The 17,619-nt window shown below is 41.3% G+C and overlaps 1 protein-coding gene across 1 annotated transcript; it reads right to left on the bottom strand.

The window, feature by feature from the left end:
- Positions 1–261: 261 nt before the first annotated feature.
- Positions 262–12,182, bottom strand: LOC133959290 (alpha-1A adrenergic receptor-like). Its single transcript, XM_062394408.1, has 2 exons — positions 10,890–12,182; positions 262–1,438 (listed from the first exon to the last, which is right to left on the bottom strand). The coding sequence occupies exons 1-2, from the start codon at positions 11,869–11,871 to the stop codon at positions 873–875; spliced, it is 1,548 nt and encodes a 515-aa protein (XP_062250392.1). The 5' UTR covers positions 11,872–12,182; the 3' UTR covers positions 262–872.
- Positions 12,183–17,619: the final 5,437 nt, after the last annotated feature.

Here is a 17,619-nt window from a genome sequence, read left to right as displayed (position 1 = left end):
GTGTCTGACATATAGTTTTCTTGTGTAAAATATGATCTGATAAAAGTATTGATCTTGGTGCTGCTATAGGGGTTTCTTCCAGTTTTTCCAGGAAATATTGAGTTTTTTAGTAACGTCTCCATTTTACTGTCTAACGTGAGATCATCTATTTTGTGATTGGTTGCTATACATAAAAAAATGCAATGAATCACCTATGGGAATAAATTTTGTTTTGTTTTTTTTTACATCCACAAAGTATAAAGAGAGATTAAGAGTTTGAGATACAGTCATATTTAAATTTATTTACATATCAATCACATTCCCAATACTGATATTCAGAACGTTTTGTGAATCAAATTTACAAATACGATGACGTCTGATGATTGTGCGCACAACAGATAAACCAGGTTATACTTTATTTCCACAACATACCACAAAGATATCAAGTTACTGGACGGCAAAGGTCATCATTGGTCTCATCACGTCAGTTTTTCGTTTTTGTCATGTCCATTCTTTTAACAGAACTGAGAAAGTTGTGTTACAGTTCTTTTCTGGAATTTTGTCCTTTTTCTTTTGGATGACGTTGTTGTTAAATCAAATTGCATGCACCGCTGTCTCTCCAGTCCCAACAGTGGTTTTGATGATCTGTCTTTAATTTCTTACTGTCCATTGAAAGAAACCCATATGTCAACCGCAGATACAGTAAAATAGAAAAGACAAATATCTGTGACATAGCAGCATAGTCAATACTAAGTCATCTTCACCTTACATTGACCACTAATGATAAAGAAAATCCACTGACGGATGGACCATATACAGTGACTGCAGCAAACCTGTGTGAAATTCTACTTCCACACAGTAGGAGAAAGTCACAGCTCAGTGAGGCCCGACAGTTACACCTTGTCCTCCGGCACGGAGCTGTCCTGGTTCAGCCCCCTCTTGTCTCGGTTCTTCACAAAGGAGAAAGAGAAAAAACCACCGGTGGTCTCCTCGTCTCTTTTTCCTCCTCTGACCTCCGCCCTCAGTGCTCTCTGCTGGTGGTCTGTGGCGCTGCCGGGCAGCAGATTAGGCGTGGAGGGAGTTGGGGTGGTCTCCCCCCAGATATACAGTGTCTCCCCCTCTGGGCAAGGCGGCAGCCCTTTGCTCAGGTGGCTGGGGCTCGGACTGGCAGAGGATGGCAGAGTGCGCTGGCTGCCATTCAAGCAGCTGGAATTGTGGTCAGCTGAGCCTTTGCGTGAGTTTCCAGAGGAGCTGATGTTGGAGGAGCGGTAGTTATAGGCTCTCCAGCCGGGATGTTTGCGCTGATGAAACTGGCACCTCAGGATGCGAATGAAAGCCAGCTTGAACTCACGACTGTAGTAGGGGTAGATGATGGGGTTCAGGCAGCTGTTGAAGTAGCCCAACCAGAAGATGACTTTGAAGAGGACCTCAGGTGGGCGCAGGTTCACATTAAAAGACCCTGGAGAAAGGACAGTGGGGAGAGGGGAAACATTGATTCAAAGGTTATTGTCCAGCTTTGTGACAACTCAAATGAACTCCGTAAAGGTTCAGCGGGTAGAATTTAGTGACATCTAGTGGTGAAGGTGCATGTTGCAGCTGAATATCCATCACCACATTCTCCCCTGCCAAACATTAAAGAGAACCTGTGGAAACCTTTAGTTGTCATAAAAAATCAAAAGGTGTTTAGTTTGTCGGGTCTGGACTACTTTAAAAAACATGATGGCCTCTGAAGAGAGGGCCCGCTCAAGATCTAAATATAAAGTATTTAAAAATAAAGGGCCGATTCTAGGGTTGAGAAAACAGCAATTTATGCGATTTAGATGAAAAACACTAGTGAAAACATCACTAGGATTATTTTAAAGTTAATTTCTGCCAACAGATAATTTCACCAAAAACTCACACACTGAACATTTAAAGCAATACTTCAACATTTGGAGAAATATGCTTGTCTACTCTGATGCCAAGGGTTTGATGAGAAAATCATTGCCACTTGCATAACGCTGAAAATGGTTATATAGTGTTGGAAATACTTAAAACGTTAAAATGACATAGATGAATAATCTGTATACAACGTGCTTCATCAGGGCAGTGTTATTTAAGTGCAGCCTATCGAGCCTGTCTGTGATTGATTATATCCAGTAGGTGGCAGCATTTATCAAGAGTAACAGTACCACAGTGACATGAAGCAACAGAATAAATGGCCAGAGGGGAATGTGGTCTCCACACATCGTTTATCATTACAGCAGAGACATTGTGAGCATCTTCATTAGCAGATAAAGTGCCTCCTTGTCAAAAAGCATCTGTAGCTGCCCTTTCACGGTTCATTTGAATGAGATGGATGGATGTTGGTGCAAAAAACAAGTAGACCGCTACACAGCTGAAGTTGTGTGTGCATATGGTTTCAGATAAGGAGTTAGAGACAATAAATAACAACACTGCAAAGTATCTAAAAACAGGTTAGTCCCTTATTGCATGAATCCGTCCGTGTGGGGCGTTTTCCTGTTGCCGAGCTGAAATAGAGGAAGAATACCTAACAGGCTAATGAGGTAAGAGGGAGAGACCTGAGGATAAAGGGGATTAATAACCAAGTTTGATATTATTGTGGAAGAATAAAAGAATCAAAGAAAAAAGGACTCTGTGTTTGTGTGCGTGGGCAGATTTAAGTTGAAGTTTGATTCTTGACACCAACCCACATTCTTAAATTAAAATACTGAAGCGATTGAGGATGCTCCGTAATCTCAGGATTTCTCTTGTATGCTATTATGGGTTCACAGATGCCGCCCCTCTTCATGAAAATCAGATCCCAAGCTTTAACATTTATCTTAAGCGGGCCAATGTGCATCGTTTCAGTCATAGCCTTGGGGGGAAATGTTGCAGACAGGGACGGGGATTGCTTCCATGTTATTAGTGAAAAATAAAATATAAAACTAACACTGTTTCTGCTTGATGCCACAAAACAAAGCTTGTCTGTATACCAACAACTTATGAGGGTTTTCCCTATCTGTGTGTAAGAGTAATGTCTTTCAGTTTGAGAGCAGCGCATTAATGATTTTAAGTTAAGATTTTGTGAGGTTTTCACTCACAGCCCTGCGCTTGCACTCAAACCCCTGTTTGTGCTTAGATTTGCTCTGCATGTGCTTAAACTCGTGGGAAACTAGGGGGACTACATCAGGTGTCAACAGGTGTCTTACTGGTTTGAGAATTTGGACAAGAGCAGAAGAAAACAAATCTGAGAGCAGAGAAAAAATCTGCATGGAAATCTATCCGAGCAACAAAACATCTGAGTGCAAGCATACAGTTTGAGTACAAGTGGAGCTGTTCTAAGCACATGCAGCTGCTATCTGAGTGCAAGTGCAGGGTTCTTAGTGAAAACATCAAAAAATCAGGGCGTGAATGCCAAGCTCTCAAACTGCAAGACCACGCTCATGAATAAAGATAGGGAAAAACTCCCATTGAAAACATCAAAGAAGATATTTAATAGTTATGGTACAGAGACAACACACACACACACACAAACACTGCTTTAGTCACTTGGTTAACCTCAATGAAAGTGGTTGTGCGACAACATGACAAAATACACGTTCAGTTGACTTAGTGGCTCCTAAATGAAAGAGATACAGCTGTGTGTGTTTGTGTGTCTGTTTCTCTGTGTGTGAGTGTGTGTATGTGTGTGTGTGTGGCTCTAGCCTCATCTTATTTTCTCTTCTGGAGCGCCTCTTTAATGTGATTACATAAATGTATGACTTAAGCTTGATCATTCTCGACTCACTCTTTGTCTGCCTGCCTGTTGTGGCAGTAAGTGGTAGAAAACAATAATAACTTCATTATAAATTACCATAATTTTTCTTGTGTCTTATTCTATTAAAACTTAGCAAAAACACTATACAAACAGAAGCTGAACTCAACATGAAATACAGATTAATCTTTTAATTATTTTATAAATGAAATACTTAAAAATGCAAAAGACGGTTTCAAGATTTGCCACAAATTACACATCAAGCACACTATTTCCTATGCAGAGGAAGCTGTTGCTTCACAAATGTAGTTGCTGCCTCTAAACAGTGTGGCGGCAGTGAAAGTAACTTGCCTGCTAATTGCTCATTACGGTCACCGCTATCAATTGCCAATCACACTGTGAACATTTTATGTAAATTTAAAGATAGTTGTAAAACAAAGCTTATTTCCTGTTGCCAGTAGGTGGCACAAACAGTATTATAACATACAGACTAATAGATCTGTTCAAGTAGGGGCTCTGATGTAGCTTGAGCAATTTTGTATAAATTGGACAATGTTACAACTTCATTTTCACACTGATCAATAGGTGGCGCTATGACCCTGAGGAAATATTGATACATAGAGCTGTTCAGGCTTGGACTCTGATCATGAGAAAGAAGTTTGGTGGTGAAAGGACAATGCACATTTATCGTTCTATCTATCTATCTATCTATCTATCTATCTATCTGTCTGTCTGTCTGTCTGTCTGTCTGTCTGTCTGTCTGTCTGTCTGTCTGTCTGTCTGTCTGTCTGTCTGTCTATAACATGGCATTCAGCATCTTCTACAACAAAAACAGCAGTGTTGCTCTACCTGGCTCCCAGGAAAGGTCCCTGAACAGCTGGAGACCCCTACACAGAACAAAATGTGCCTGTTTTCTACACCAACACCAGATGAAAGAGAAGGAAATCGGATTGACAACATCTCCCTGTCGACAGATATGGCACATGTTTGTATGTTTTGGTCCTGTGTGAATGCGCTCCATTTTTGTCACTTGAAGATTGTTTATGTTGAAAGGGCATGGTATAAACAACCGCGGATGCAAGGGTCTCGGCTGAAAGACAAAGGTGTGGAGATAGCGGTGGGAGAGTTATTATTGGTGGTCTCACCACTTCTGCTAGGATAAATGTTTGTGCCTCCTTCCTGAGGACGCAAACTCACACGCACACACACACACGTACACACCGCACACACGCAAATCTCACAGTCGAACGCAGGAACATCTTAACTAAGCAAGGCATCCTGTTATTGTCACTGTTGGAAGAAGCGATACCTATTTTGTGCCATGGACCGAGCACACACACACACAAACACACACAAATACACACACACATACACACACACACAAATACACACACACACACACACACACACACACACACAAAAGCACACCATGCACACAGTCGTTTCTCCATGAGGACATTAAATTGACATACTTTGATATACTGGACACTAAAAACTATAGTAACTACTTACCCTTACTGTAACCATTAATTTAGCCTTAGCCTTAGCCTTAGCCTAAGCCTTAGCCTTAGCCTTAACCTAAACCTAAACCTAAACCTAAACCTAAACCTTTACCTTATCTTAAGACATGTCATCATCTTAGCATTTAATTATATATGCTATATACTCTTGCTTTTTGTCCCCACGAGGAAGACAAGTCTCCATAATGTGACTGTATAAACAGATTGATGTCCCCACAACATGAGTAAAACCTGTACCACACACACACACAACCTGTTTCATAACAGAGCCATAAATATGATTAATATGTCTTGATCTAAAAGGACAGAGGTGTTATTACCCTTGCAGATTGCTTTCAATGAAACCATAGCATGAAGCTATTTTTAGGGGAATTGGGTTGACGTTGCAGGGTCCCTGGCGCTCACCCCGCTGCCCTGTGGTCCCTCGAGCTCAGCTCTGCCACTTACTCTGTCTTCCATCGCTTTGACACTTAGCACTCTCATTATTTCCCCCCTTCAAAAACTATTTCAATTGCCCCCGGAGCACAAGGGCCGACCAGCTCGTGGCAACCACAAAATAAAAGTTCACCATACACACACGGCAAGCACACATTCACACAGTCGCAGCATCTCATCCAGAAAACACGTACATGGAAACAATTGGTTAACACCTCCAAGTGTTGGTTTCTCTCACATTTGAGCTCACTGCCTGCACGAGTTTCTAAATGTAAGCCCTTCACAGGACATTAGTGACTGTGCTGGGTGTTAAAGAGCTGCGGGAAAATGTGTGCAATGAAATAACATGCTGCATCCCCCTGAGCACTAATGATTTCCTTTTGGTTGAGTAAGGAGATGAGAATGACGGAAAATACAATAACTTAAAGGTTGACTATCTTTCAATGACAAACACAGACTGGTTCCACCTTCTTAAAGAGGAATATTGGTTTGTTGTGTACCCCCTTTTATTCAGACTATTCCTCAATTGCCTGTTCCAGTGATCCTTGATAAAGTTGCTTGCAGACATGCACTAAGCTCTGAAATCATCCAGAGCGGCTGTATGTGAAGACAATTGATCATGACGTATTGCGGAACTTTTCTCTCCTTGTAGAATGTCCGGAAAATGACTAAGTGAGCCCATGTGAGAATACAGCAGGAAAATGTCAAGGCGAGCGAGTAAGAGTGAAGATGTTCTAACACGCGATTGGAGCAAAACTGAACAAAACAGAACAAAAAGACTATAAATATCTCAGGATGAAAAAAAGGCACCAGACACGAAGATTCTGACGCCGACGGGAACGTGGGAAGACAATACGATTCGAGAGCTTTTGGTGATATGATTCTGCGCCGGGGTTGATGTGCTTTAAAAAAAACACGTGATATTCACTGTGGAATTTATATGACATGTCCGTCCTCCTGCATGCTCAACCCAGACGCCAGCCCTTTCCTGAACGTTCCGGACATTTTCCTGTTCCTGTGAATGCGTCTGACCCAGACAATCTGCTGCTGCGTTCCACACATGTCAAATACAAATTCCAGAAAATATCTGGCCCAGTTCTCAGAGCTCATGTTGGAAAACAGCCTAAGTTACTAATTTGACTGCACTATAGACCGAATACAAACATTTCACATTGTCAATATCAGGTTACCACACAAACACAAAATGCATGTTTGGACATCTTATAGTCTGCGCAAGAATTTTGAATAAACCTCTGTGTGCTTTAACTAATTTTAGCTGCTCTGTCAGAACACAGTCCACTATTGTGATATTTACAGGGACATCTACAAAGGATTTTGACATTAACAGTGTTTTGGTATATTTTATATCCACCAGCTTACTGCTTAATGTACTAAAATAGATTAATAGAGATCTGCTTGATGCAGTTTGAGAGGTTTTTAAAAGTGTTTGGTTGCTTTAATGACCTGGAAAGTATCCGCTTCTTAAAAAGCCTGTTTTATCCACTGTCTGCATTCGTCCGGTGTTAATGGTGCCATTTTTCATAATGTGAATGTTTTATGAATTTAGTTATGGTTTAGTTGTATCGCCTAGATTGACAAAATAAGTCAAGCTGGACATGCTGTGTGTGTGTGTGTGTGTGTTTGTTTGTGTGTGTGTGTTTTTGGGCTGCTATTTGTCTCCAAGTACCAACACTAACTTAAAATCATTGATGTAGTGTTTATAGTCATGGGGTCTGTATATCTTTCTTTGCTCCAAATTAAAGGCGTAAAAGGAGACATGATGACTCGAAAACCTGAAAGAGAATCGCTCATACTGTGGCCACATGCTTGCAATTTATACAAATAAATGTATATACAAAAAGAAAGGTATTCATAGAATTAAAATCAGTTTTATGTGAAGGTGAGAGTTCAGATATTTATTTAAGCTGCAAGTGAGTAGCTCTTGGGGGCAGCATCACTTTAATCTTCAATCTTTTTTAAATCAGCAGAAAGAGAAAAGCAGCTGCAGCCTCACTGACACAATTGCTGAAAACATAGATAGCCGTACGTGCATATAGGCACATAAACACACACTAGTAGTTCATCACACCTCCAGACGCACAACACATCAACCGCCACCAGCACACGCACAGAAACTCCCTCATATATTACATATTAGTGACAGTATGCAGAGGAAGTAGCAGCTTAATAACAAGTGTGAGGCAGGAAATCCCAATCTGTGGGCGAAGGCCAATGGAGGCTGAGGGAGCAACATGAGGAGAGTGTTGCTGCCCTCTCAGGCTGCTCAGCTCCGACATGAGTCACAGCAGTGAGCAGGGGGCACATACTTCAACTAAGAAACAACCGTTTGAGAGGAGGCTTCAGTGTGAGAGCAGTGTCAGTGGTCTGCTGTGATATCGTGGATTTACAATAGCTGCATTGTCCCAGATCCCTGTTGATCCTGTTTGCATGCTTTTCCTTAATGCATCTCTGATTCCAGTTACAACCCCCCCCCCCCCACACCCACCAAAAAAAAAAATGCTATAATGTTTATGGTGCATCAGTATACTACAGCAGAGGTTGAATAGAGAAATGTGACCTTGGGATATTTCCTGGCACTTTGTTGATTAATCTTATGTAGAGAGGTCCCTCCCTCCTGAAGCCCTGCTCTCTTGAGACCTCTGCAAATTACAAAACGGAAAATTGCAAATGTTGGGTGCTCATGGTATGTTACTGAGAAAGTTAATCTCGCTATGTGACACTGCATAGTGATCCTGCCCCAGGGACTTCTGTGTTTGTGTGTGTCCATGTGAGGACGTGATGAGCTGCAGCTTAAAGCCAGAGGCATCAACACAGTCATGTTTCCACAATAAATGCAAACAAGCAGTCACAGCCCCCAGTGCCACAAGGGATTGTGGCAATCAGGCAAAACCATGATTTGAAATACTGCAGCCATGCATGTAGTTGACTTATCCCTTGGGTACAACCTTTATCAACAAAGACTTAATGTTTTCTTAACGTCCTCCCCCTAATACAGCATGGCACAACCATTTTGGTAAACATTTTCTCTGCAGGTTTCTAAACAGCCATGTCAGTGGAGTGTTGAATACTTGCCAGACTCCCTGCAGCCACTGCTCCTAGCTTCAGGGAGCCTGGACCAGGAGCAGACCGGTTTCTTGCTTAACATAGACTGACCATGTGCATATGGCCCTGTGATCGCCGAGGGGCCCCGATGTGCCCGGCCCATGCTCTTTTCTCCCGGGGTTTGTATATTATGAAAGTTATAAACTAAAAACAAGTATACTTTGGTACAGACATTATCTGACTAATAGCTTAAGGCAAATGCTATCCACCATGATGCTGGCTAGTTTCATTCGAATGAAAAATGACTACACAACGAGCTAACATCAGTTACATCCAACCTATGTTAGATAAACTTGGGAGAAAAAGATGAATTACTTAATCCTTATGTCTCAATTTATCACAAGATTTGAATTGCTTGTTTAAAATAAGGAGCCCATAGCGTATGTTTATTTTAATTATGTGTTGTATATTGTACATGTATTGTGTTTCTTATAGATTACCCCAGCGGGGGCAGTTCAATTTTATTATTGCTAATACACATGACACTGTCCCTGTGTTTGCTTTCTTCACCAACACAGATGAAAATGACAGGACAAGATGAAGGGGTAGATAAAGGAAGGAGAGAGGAAGAGCAGGTGCTGCCCACTGTGGCCAGTGGAGGATTAGCATGATGTCCCTGTGCTGCACAGAAAGCGACTGACCAGATCGGATTTCAAACTGTCTAGGTCTAATTACCACAGACACATGTGATATAATATGATATAATCTTATATTATATATTACAAGATAATATAATATATTATAATATTCTTTCACATCATTATTTTTATTTTTTTTAAATTGAGCATCTTAATATATATATACGCTATATAGATCAGGTAAATCACTATAGATTTGGATCATATTTCCTCTGAATGTTCCACAACATTTTTTATCATCTGCTTTCTCCAAGGTCAAAATGAAGTCACTACAACTGACATACTCCCCCCACCTGCGCTTCCTATTGGCTCACAGCTCAGAATGTGGCTAACATTAAGCATGGTCCTTATCATCCCATGTCCTACATAACAATATTGTCATATTGCATGGTTAGTTCTTCAAATTAGATTTTCGAATATTCTTATTCAGTCCTACAGAAGGTAAATGGAATATAATGTCTTAAGTTTGTTAGCATTTGTGACAATAGCTTATTATGCCAGTGTAGCTGATTTAAAATAATCATAACACCACTCGTAGAAAAATTTGTAAACTTGGGTATGATATGTTATTTAAGGTCTCATTTACAGGTAAATTAAATATGATGCAGATCTGGCGTGTATTCATTGAAAAGAAAAAATGTGTCCACCCCTAAACAAGATTTTGCATAGGGCCCCCAAAAATCCAAAAGCGGCCCTGCCTACAGGCTCTTGATAAATTGAGCAGGGGAGGGGGGGGGGGGGGGGGGGGGGCATGTCCTCACTTGGCACACAAGGAGTGTGTTTGTTGCATCGGGAGAGATTAACTGTGCCTCAGTGACTAATGCAACAATAACACTAATAATGTTTGGATAAGCTTGAGAAAAATTCTTCCTCAGACTCTTAAAAACATGTTTTATCCCTTATAACAGGACCTGAATTCAGAGACTACACAGTCAGCAGTGTTTTGGATTTACTGGGTAAATGGTGCAGCACTGCAGAATCTCACATTGTATCCAAGTTAAAGTCTGCGTAATAAACTATGATGCATACTAACTTAATTACATTAACAGACACTGGGAAGTCGGGGGAAAAACTGAAGCATATTGAATGCTGCACTACTATATGGCTATTGCAATTTTTTTTTATCCGTGCAGTATAAAACGACCACTCCAGTATATCAAAGCCCACACAGAGGTTTGGTGGTAATTCAGAGAAGTAAATGTTGCCCAGGAGACTTTCCCAGTGACAGCTATAGATATGATTTACAAGGCCTGCAGCAGACTTTCACTGCCTCAGATTAACTTCTATACAGACAGCCAGACTATCGTAGATTCTTTGCAAGATGCGTTTTAACTAGTTGAATATTATGACGTTTTGTTTAATGGAGTGGGCTGTGAGGAAAGAGATTTTCGTAAATGGACAAAAATGAGTTTCATTATTGACAGAATAAAAGAATCAGAGAGGATCCACGGAACCTACCTATGGGTAAGGCGAGAAAGAAGGGAAGCCAGCAGAGAGTAAACATGCCGACCACAACTCCCAAAGTTTTTGCTGCTTTCTTCTCCCGGGAGAATTTCAGAAGTTTCACCGTCAAGGAACTCCTCGCTTGTTGCGCTCGGCCCTTGCCGGGGCCAGAAGAGGCTCCGGGGTCCTGCTCCTGCACCTGGGACCCCTTGTGGATCCTGAGGGTCAGCTCGCTGGAGTTCATCCTCTCGCGCATTACACCTGCCTCCAGGTTCTTAGTGGTTCGTTTGGCGACTATGTACACGCGACAGTACATCACCAGTATGACGACGAGCGGGATGTAAAAGGAGCCGAGCGAGGAGAAGAGCGCGTAAAACGGCTCCTCGGTGATGGGGCACACCGTGTCGTCCGGCGACGGCGGCTGCTTCCAGCCGAACAGAGGACCAATGGAGATGACCACCGACAGCACCCACACGCCGAGCATGGCCAGCAGAGCCCGCTTCTCCGTCACGATGCCCGGGTACTGCAGCGGGTGGCTCACCCCGATGTACCGGTCGATGGATATTACGCACAGGCTCATGATGGACGCGGTGCAGCACAGCACGTCCACCGCCGCCCAGATGTCACAGAAGATCCTCCCGAACACCCAGTAGTCTAGGATCTCCAGGGTGGCGGACACCGGCAGCACCGTGGTGCCCAGCAGCAGGTCCGCGATGGCCAGGTTGATGATGAAGTAGTTCGTCGGGGTGCGCAGGTGCCTGTTGCACACAACCGCGAGGATGACGAGGATGTTGCCCGCGATGGCGAACACGATGAAAGCCCCGAGCACCAGAGCGAGCGGGATGGCCCGGCTGAGGTGCACCTCGCTGGGCTCCGTGTGGTTTCCCCCAGAGCCGTTGGTGGAGTTGACCTGGGAGAAAAAGCCCGGAGTCCCGTCGAGATCCGACGAGGAACTATTTTTCCAAAATGCTGTGACATTGTCAGTGCTCAGACTCATTTTGACTCAAGAGGTCCTCCATAGCAGGCTTCAGATGACTTGGAACCGCAACTCGCAAGAGCTTCACCAAACATAAATAAACTTGGGTCTATAAGGCGCAGCTCTGCATGGTTTAACCTCGCGTTTCCAAATTAGTGGTTTGAAATGGTGAACTCCGCGCACTGTTTTAGGAGGAATGCCCATGCGGTCCCTCTCCCTGCACTCTCCTGTGGGCTCAGAGGAGATGTGAGGGGGGCAGCAGCAGTCGTACCCTGCCTCCTCGCCTGTCCACCTCTTACAGCTCTGCCATACACTGACTGGACATACTTCAATACGAGTCTATGAAGCGCAGATGACGCGTTATTACATGAACAGTGACTCCACAGTCACATTTTACGCGCAACTTTGTGAGATGGAGAAGGTTTTAGGGGAAGCGCCTCCCTGGTCTTTTGTATTTGTTTTTCCCTCTCTGTTGGAGGGTAATAACTGGACAACGTGAATTCAATTACTTCTCTGCCAGAAACATTAACTGTATTTTTGTTTAGCTTGAGGTCCCTTAAAATAGGCTTTATTGGCCGGAGAATAAACAGGTTATTAGAAAAACTTAACTGAAGGTATGCCTAGCCATATACAGTATGTCCCAGTGTAAATAAACACTGAAATAAGATCTACTCATGTTACTTCTGTGCGGTTCTTGAAATACTTAACAATGTAAATAATGTGTCCAGACAGGCAACCTGAAGGTTTAAGCCAAAAAGGTATAAGTAGATAAGAAAATCACATAAAATTGCCCCTCCTAAAACAGGTATTTCTCCTGAAGTACATTCCTATTATGGTAAAGCACAGGAGCTCCTCAAAGTAATCTCATTTTGGATGTGAGCTCACTTAGTAAGGAGTGACTGATTTAATGGGCTGAGTTCAGACACATGCACATTCCTCCTAAAGCTGTGGTTCCTCCTATTTAAGAGCATTTTAACCTTCTTATGATGTAACAGTGGTCTACGAAAGCATGGAAAAAAACGAATCCTCCCAAAACCTGCAGAGAAGTGAAACTTTTATGATTCAAGGCAACAAAACAGAAGACATTCAGTTTCATTGGGAATCTTTCAAACTCTTTGAGGATGATTTTATTTACCCACTGCGCTGCACGTTTGAGATTTACAACATTTTGTTTGAAACTTAATCTGCATTGACTCTTTCTCCTCAGGTCTGTTTATGACTTCAGGTTTTCTTTTCCACCATGAAGGTCTGGGATGTTGAATGTGAACAAGTATTAAACATAAACATTTGCTCTGAATATTTATCCTTTATTCTCAAGTATTAAACATCTCTTCTCTTTTTCATGCATTATAATTTGTATCTGTCCAAAACTCCAAAGTCTTACTTTTAAATTTTTTTTGATATCTCATCCTTGACTTTTTTTTAATCCAAAAAGTAAATGTGCTGTTCTTTTTGTTTGTCGTTGATCACTGATAATGTAACTGTGTGATTAAAACAACGCGATCATAAATTTAACAGCATCTTCACAGCTCAGAAGTGTAATTTAACAGCTTCCACTCTGGCACATTCAAATGTCTTAACCAGCATTCATTTCCATAAAAATTCAAAGAAAAACCCAGATACAAAACAGAGAAGAGAGGACAAATGTTGGTTTTGGATAGTGCAACTCGAATGGTCTGTAAGAAAGAGCCACAGTCTCAATTAAATAGCTGGTCAGCAAGCAAAGAATTAAAAGAAACAGAAGCAAAACAATCCTGCACAGGATGATCAGTTCTTACCATTGACATTTAAAAGGAGAAAGGACGTGGTCAGATAAAAACCGAGAGGATTTTTTTGTCATTAAACATAGTAATAAAGAAACATAAACAAATTCTGCCCCTTAATCCGCATCTGCCCAAAATGTAAAAGGTCCCTCTCAGGTCCAGGCCCCATCCTTCCACCAAGTGTGATGGGAGTTGGTTCTGTAGTTTTTGTCGGAACCTGCTCAGAAATTAACCAACAAAAACACACAGGTGAAAACACAACCTCCATGGCTGGGGTAGAAAGAGTCACCAGTTGTGTTGCTTTCCAAAATTGTATTGTGAGAAAAATATCATTACAAAGATCTGTGAATCAGTTGTATTTGAACAGTGCTGGTGTCATTATTTGGTCTCATCTTACAACTCATTTGAAAATAACCAATTTTATTAAACTGGTCTTGAAAATCATCTCAGGATGACCAATTCTCTGTGTTCTGCAGGTGTTCCATCTTCTCATATGAGGGATGTTGTTTGGTCAACCCGGGAGCACTGCTTGAAAATGACATAAAAAAAGGTCTTTCATCAAACTGTTATATGGAACAATGTGCAAAAAGAAATATATATATTTAGCCAAAAAAACAAATATACATGATTTCAAATAAGAGTATTGTAAAGTATTTAAGGTGGACTATTTCTTAATAAGCAAATCATAATTTCAGTAACATGAAAAGTGCTTTGGAGATCAACTTAAAACAGTGAAATAAATAACTCAATGCACCAAACGTAGTTTTCATACAGACACCATTAGAATCTCTAGAGCTCAGTGAGACGTGCCGCTGTAAATCAAGACATCCCTGAAATGTGACAGTGTGGGGCAGCATTCCTTCACTGCGTCTCAATCCTTACATGTACACACTCAGGTATTATGCTCATCTTTCTTAAAAGATTATCCGTCTGGAAGTATCTCAGTTCAGATCTGTGTCTGGACGTTAGTGCCGCGTTGAACTGCCTCTCACTGCCCATTTGATTTGATTGAATAGACTGAGCTTTCTAATATCATAAAAGCTTGTGCTTCTCAGCGCGCTGCCAAATGCCCTGAACAGTCTCATATCACTCGCTGGAAACTCAACTTGAGCGGGAGCGTCCACCGTCTATCGGTCCGCTTCAGTGGTGGGGATTTGCCTTAAATTCAAGAGGATCAACTTTTCTTCTTGGCAGGGAAAGCAAAAATAAATCTTAAAATACATAAGACGCGGAGCAATTTCTTTTTGAAGACATGGCTCCATGTTTTGAGCCGTGATTTGTCATTATCTTTATCCATTTTAACATTAATCTGGGATTTAGAAAGATTATGTTTTTCTCCTAAACGGTAGAAAAAGACAGATCCAAATTTAGAGTACCTTGTTCTAGTAATGCCAGAGATTTAATTATTCTTTGTATGATCTCAGTTCACCAAGGGAGACAAATGCATTTATTACCACACTGAACAAACAGAACAGATTTAGGAGCAGCTTGATCTGTGGCAAAATGAATAAATGATTTGACTGAGCTTTAGACAGGGTTGACTGCTCATCAGCTCTGAAGCACATGATGATCAACCGGTGATGTTTTCAGATCCTTAGCTAAAGGTAGTTTCAAATTCTTTTCAATATTATTTGTATAGCCAATAACATACATTACCTCAAGGCACTTTATAGTTAGGTCTGTATAGAGATACCACACAGTTCCCGCAATGAAAAACGTTGGTGCAAAAAAAATTCCATTTTAACAAGAGGAAACTTCCAATAATAATAATAGCTTAATTTGTATAGCAATTATCTAAACAAGGTTACAAAGTGCTTCCCAGCAAGTCCATGGCAAAAAGAGGAATGAATTATAATAAAAGATATTAAGAGAGAGACCAGGAACATCTCATTTGAACTCTGTAAAACTGGTTGTTGTAATGGAAATAATATTGATAGTATAAACATACAACTACTTCTGATGATAATAATAATAATAATAATAATAATAATAATACATACATGTTAAAGTAAAACTCCTGTTATGGTTTTGTTCCATCAATAGGAAGAGAAGCACTTGTGAAGCCCACTCAAACCCAATCTATGGCGGCCCACCTGTACGAGCAGGCTCCGGCTGCCTCGTGTAGCTTCTCCCACACCATACATGGGTGTTGTGTAACATGCCACAACCCAGAGAATACTGGCATATCTACTGGGTTCAGTAATACAATTTTGTCCGGGCCATAAATAGACTCAAGGAGCCGAGATACAAGGATAGAGAACACAATTAGCTCTTCCAAATTTCTTTCTCTCAATACGTTCGGGCACTTGTCTTGGAGAGAATAACAGGACACGCTGCATCACGGCCTGCACATTTTTTATCCATCACCAGGAGGAAGTTTCATTTCAGTGAGTTTAGAGTCTGTAAAAATAGCCTCTATTACCTGCAGTTACATAAGAGAACACATCTCTCATTGGAAAAGTTACCATCCCCAAAACACTATTTGGCAAAAACAATGTGTAGTGAAGCACATGGGTTGCTGGTAAGCTCCATCTCTGTCACTGAGCTCTGGATTATCAACCTCAGGGCTGGTGTGTTAAAGATATAATATGAAACAATTCCTCATTCAAATGTCTAACAACAATTAGACCTATGTTGCATATTTTGTTGACTTATTTACCCACATTATCCAAAATGTTTCCAACAATGTTCAAATGCAGAGAAATCCATGTTTTTATTCGAGGTAACAGGACGTTTAATTGTAGTCACATTTTAAATGGGCCATTGCCACTTTGTCGTCTTGCAAATGTTGTACGATGAAGGGGAAACACTGAGTTTGTTGGTTAGACAGTCGGCTGTTTTTTCCTTCCACTGTCTCTATAGTTCACTTGTAATGTATCAGGATTATTGTTTGCTGTGTGCTGTGTGTTCTGTTGTCGAAGCTCTCCCAGTAAATGTTAAGTGGCCATGGTGGTGAGGATTTAAACTCCCATGATCCCTCACAATGTCATCAAACCAGGGGCCTGTACTTCGAACCGGGAGTAGCGCCTATTGGGGTAAATCACATGGTAAGCTTACCAGTATAAAAGCACTGCCCACTGACCAATCAATTCCTTTGAAAGGTGACATCGCCGTTCTGTGAATAAACCTCTGTTCACGTTAATGTTGGTCTTTTTAAACGTACATTATGTAACATTGGCCACCAGGGGGCTCTCAATTTAAACAACAGCACAATACCATGTTGACGTATGAAGCAGCGTTGGATCATGGGAGTTCGGTCACTGGTAAGGCAGATAGAACGCAATTAAAAGCAGACACATACTAAACATCCTTTTACATTGGATACAATTTTGGGATTCCCTGTGTCTGAACATTGTTGGAAACAAGTCAACAAAATCTACAGCATAGGTCTAGTTGTTTATTGACATTTTAATAAAGAATTGTTACTTACTTTATCTTTAACTTTAGAATGAGATAACAACTCGTTGGACACAATTAACTGTTGTAAATAATTACCTTATAATAACCCAAACCCTAACCCTTGTATTTTTACAATTTGATCAATAGCATCTAAAAATTGTTTTATGCATATCAGGTTACTGGTGATGAATAAATCTTTCCATAAGTGTTATACTTTGACTATGTTCCCTTCAGTCTTCAAATTCCTGCCTCTCCCTTGTAAAAACAAGGGAGATCCCATCTGGTTTCCTCTGAACCAGCTCACGATTCACACTTCAGCTCATGGATGTGACAGGCTCCGCCACCTGCTTGCACATTTCCCCAAAACCACAACAGAGACACCAGACGGAGGCCGACAGAAGCCGAGCTAATATTTTTGTTTCCCAGACAACAGACATTGGACTCTTGCTTAATGGTTCGTATTTGGGATATCATGAAATATCTTGGACAAGAAAGCCACATAGCCGTCCAAGTCTCCAATGATTGTCACTGAAAAGCCGAAAGGAAGTTAAACTCTCCTCTTGGACTCTGCTGGGATTTGCTGGGCAACATCTCTGCATTCAGAGCG

The sequence above is a fragment of the Platichthys flesus genome, chromosome 8 (assembly GCF_949316205.1).
Source record: "Platichthys flesus chromosome 8, fPlaFle2.1, whole genome shotgun sequence".
In the NCBI taxonomy this organism is placed as follows: Eukaryota; Metazoa; Chordata; class Actinopteri; order Pleuronectiformes; family Pleuronectidae; genus Platichthys; species Platichthys flesus.
The sequence above is the reverse complement of the archived record's forward strand: the minus strand, read 5'-3'. Positions and strand labels throughout refer to the sequence as shown.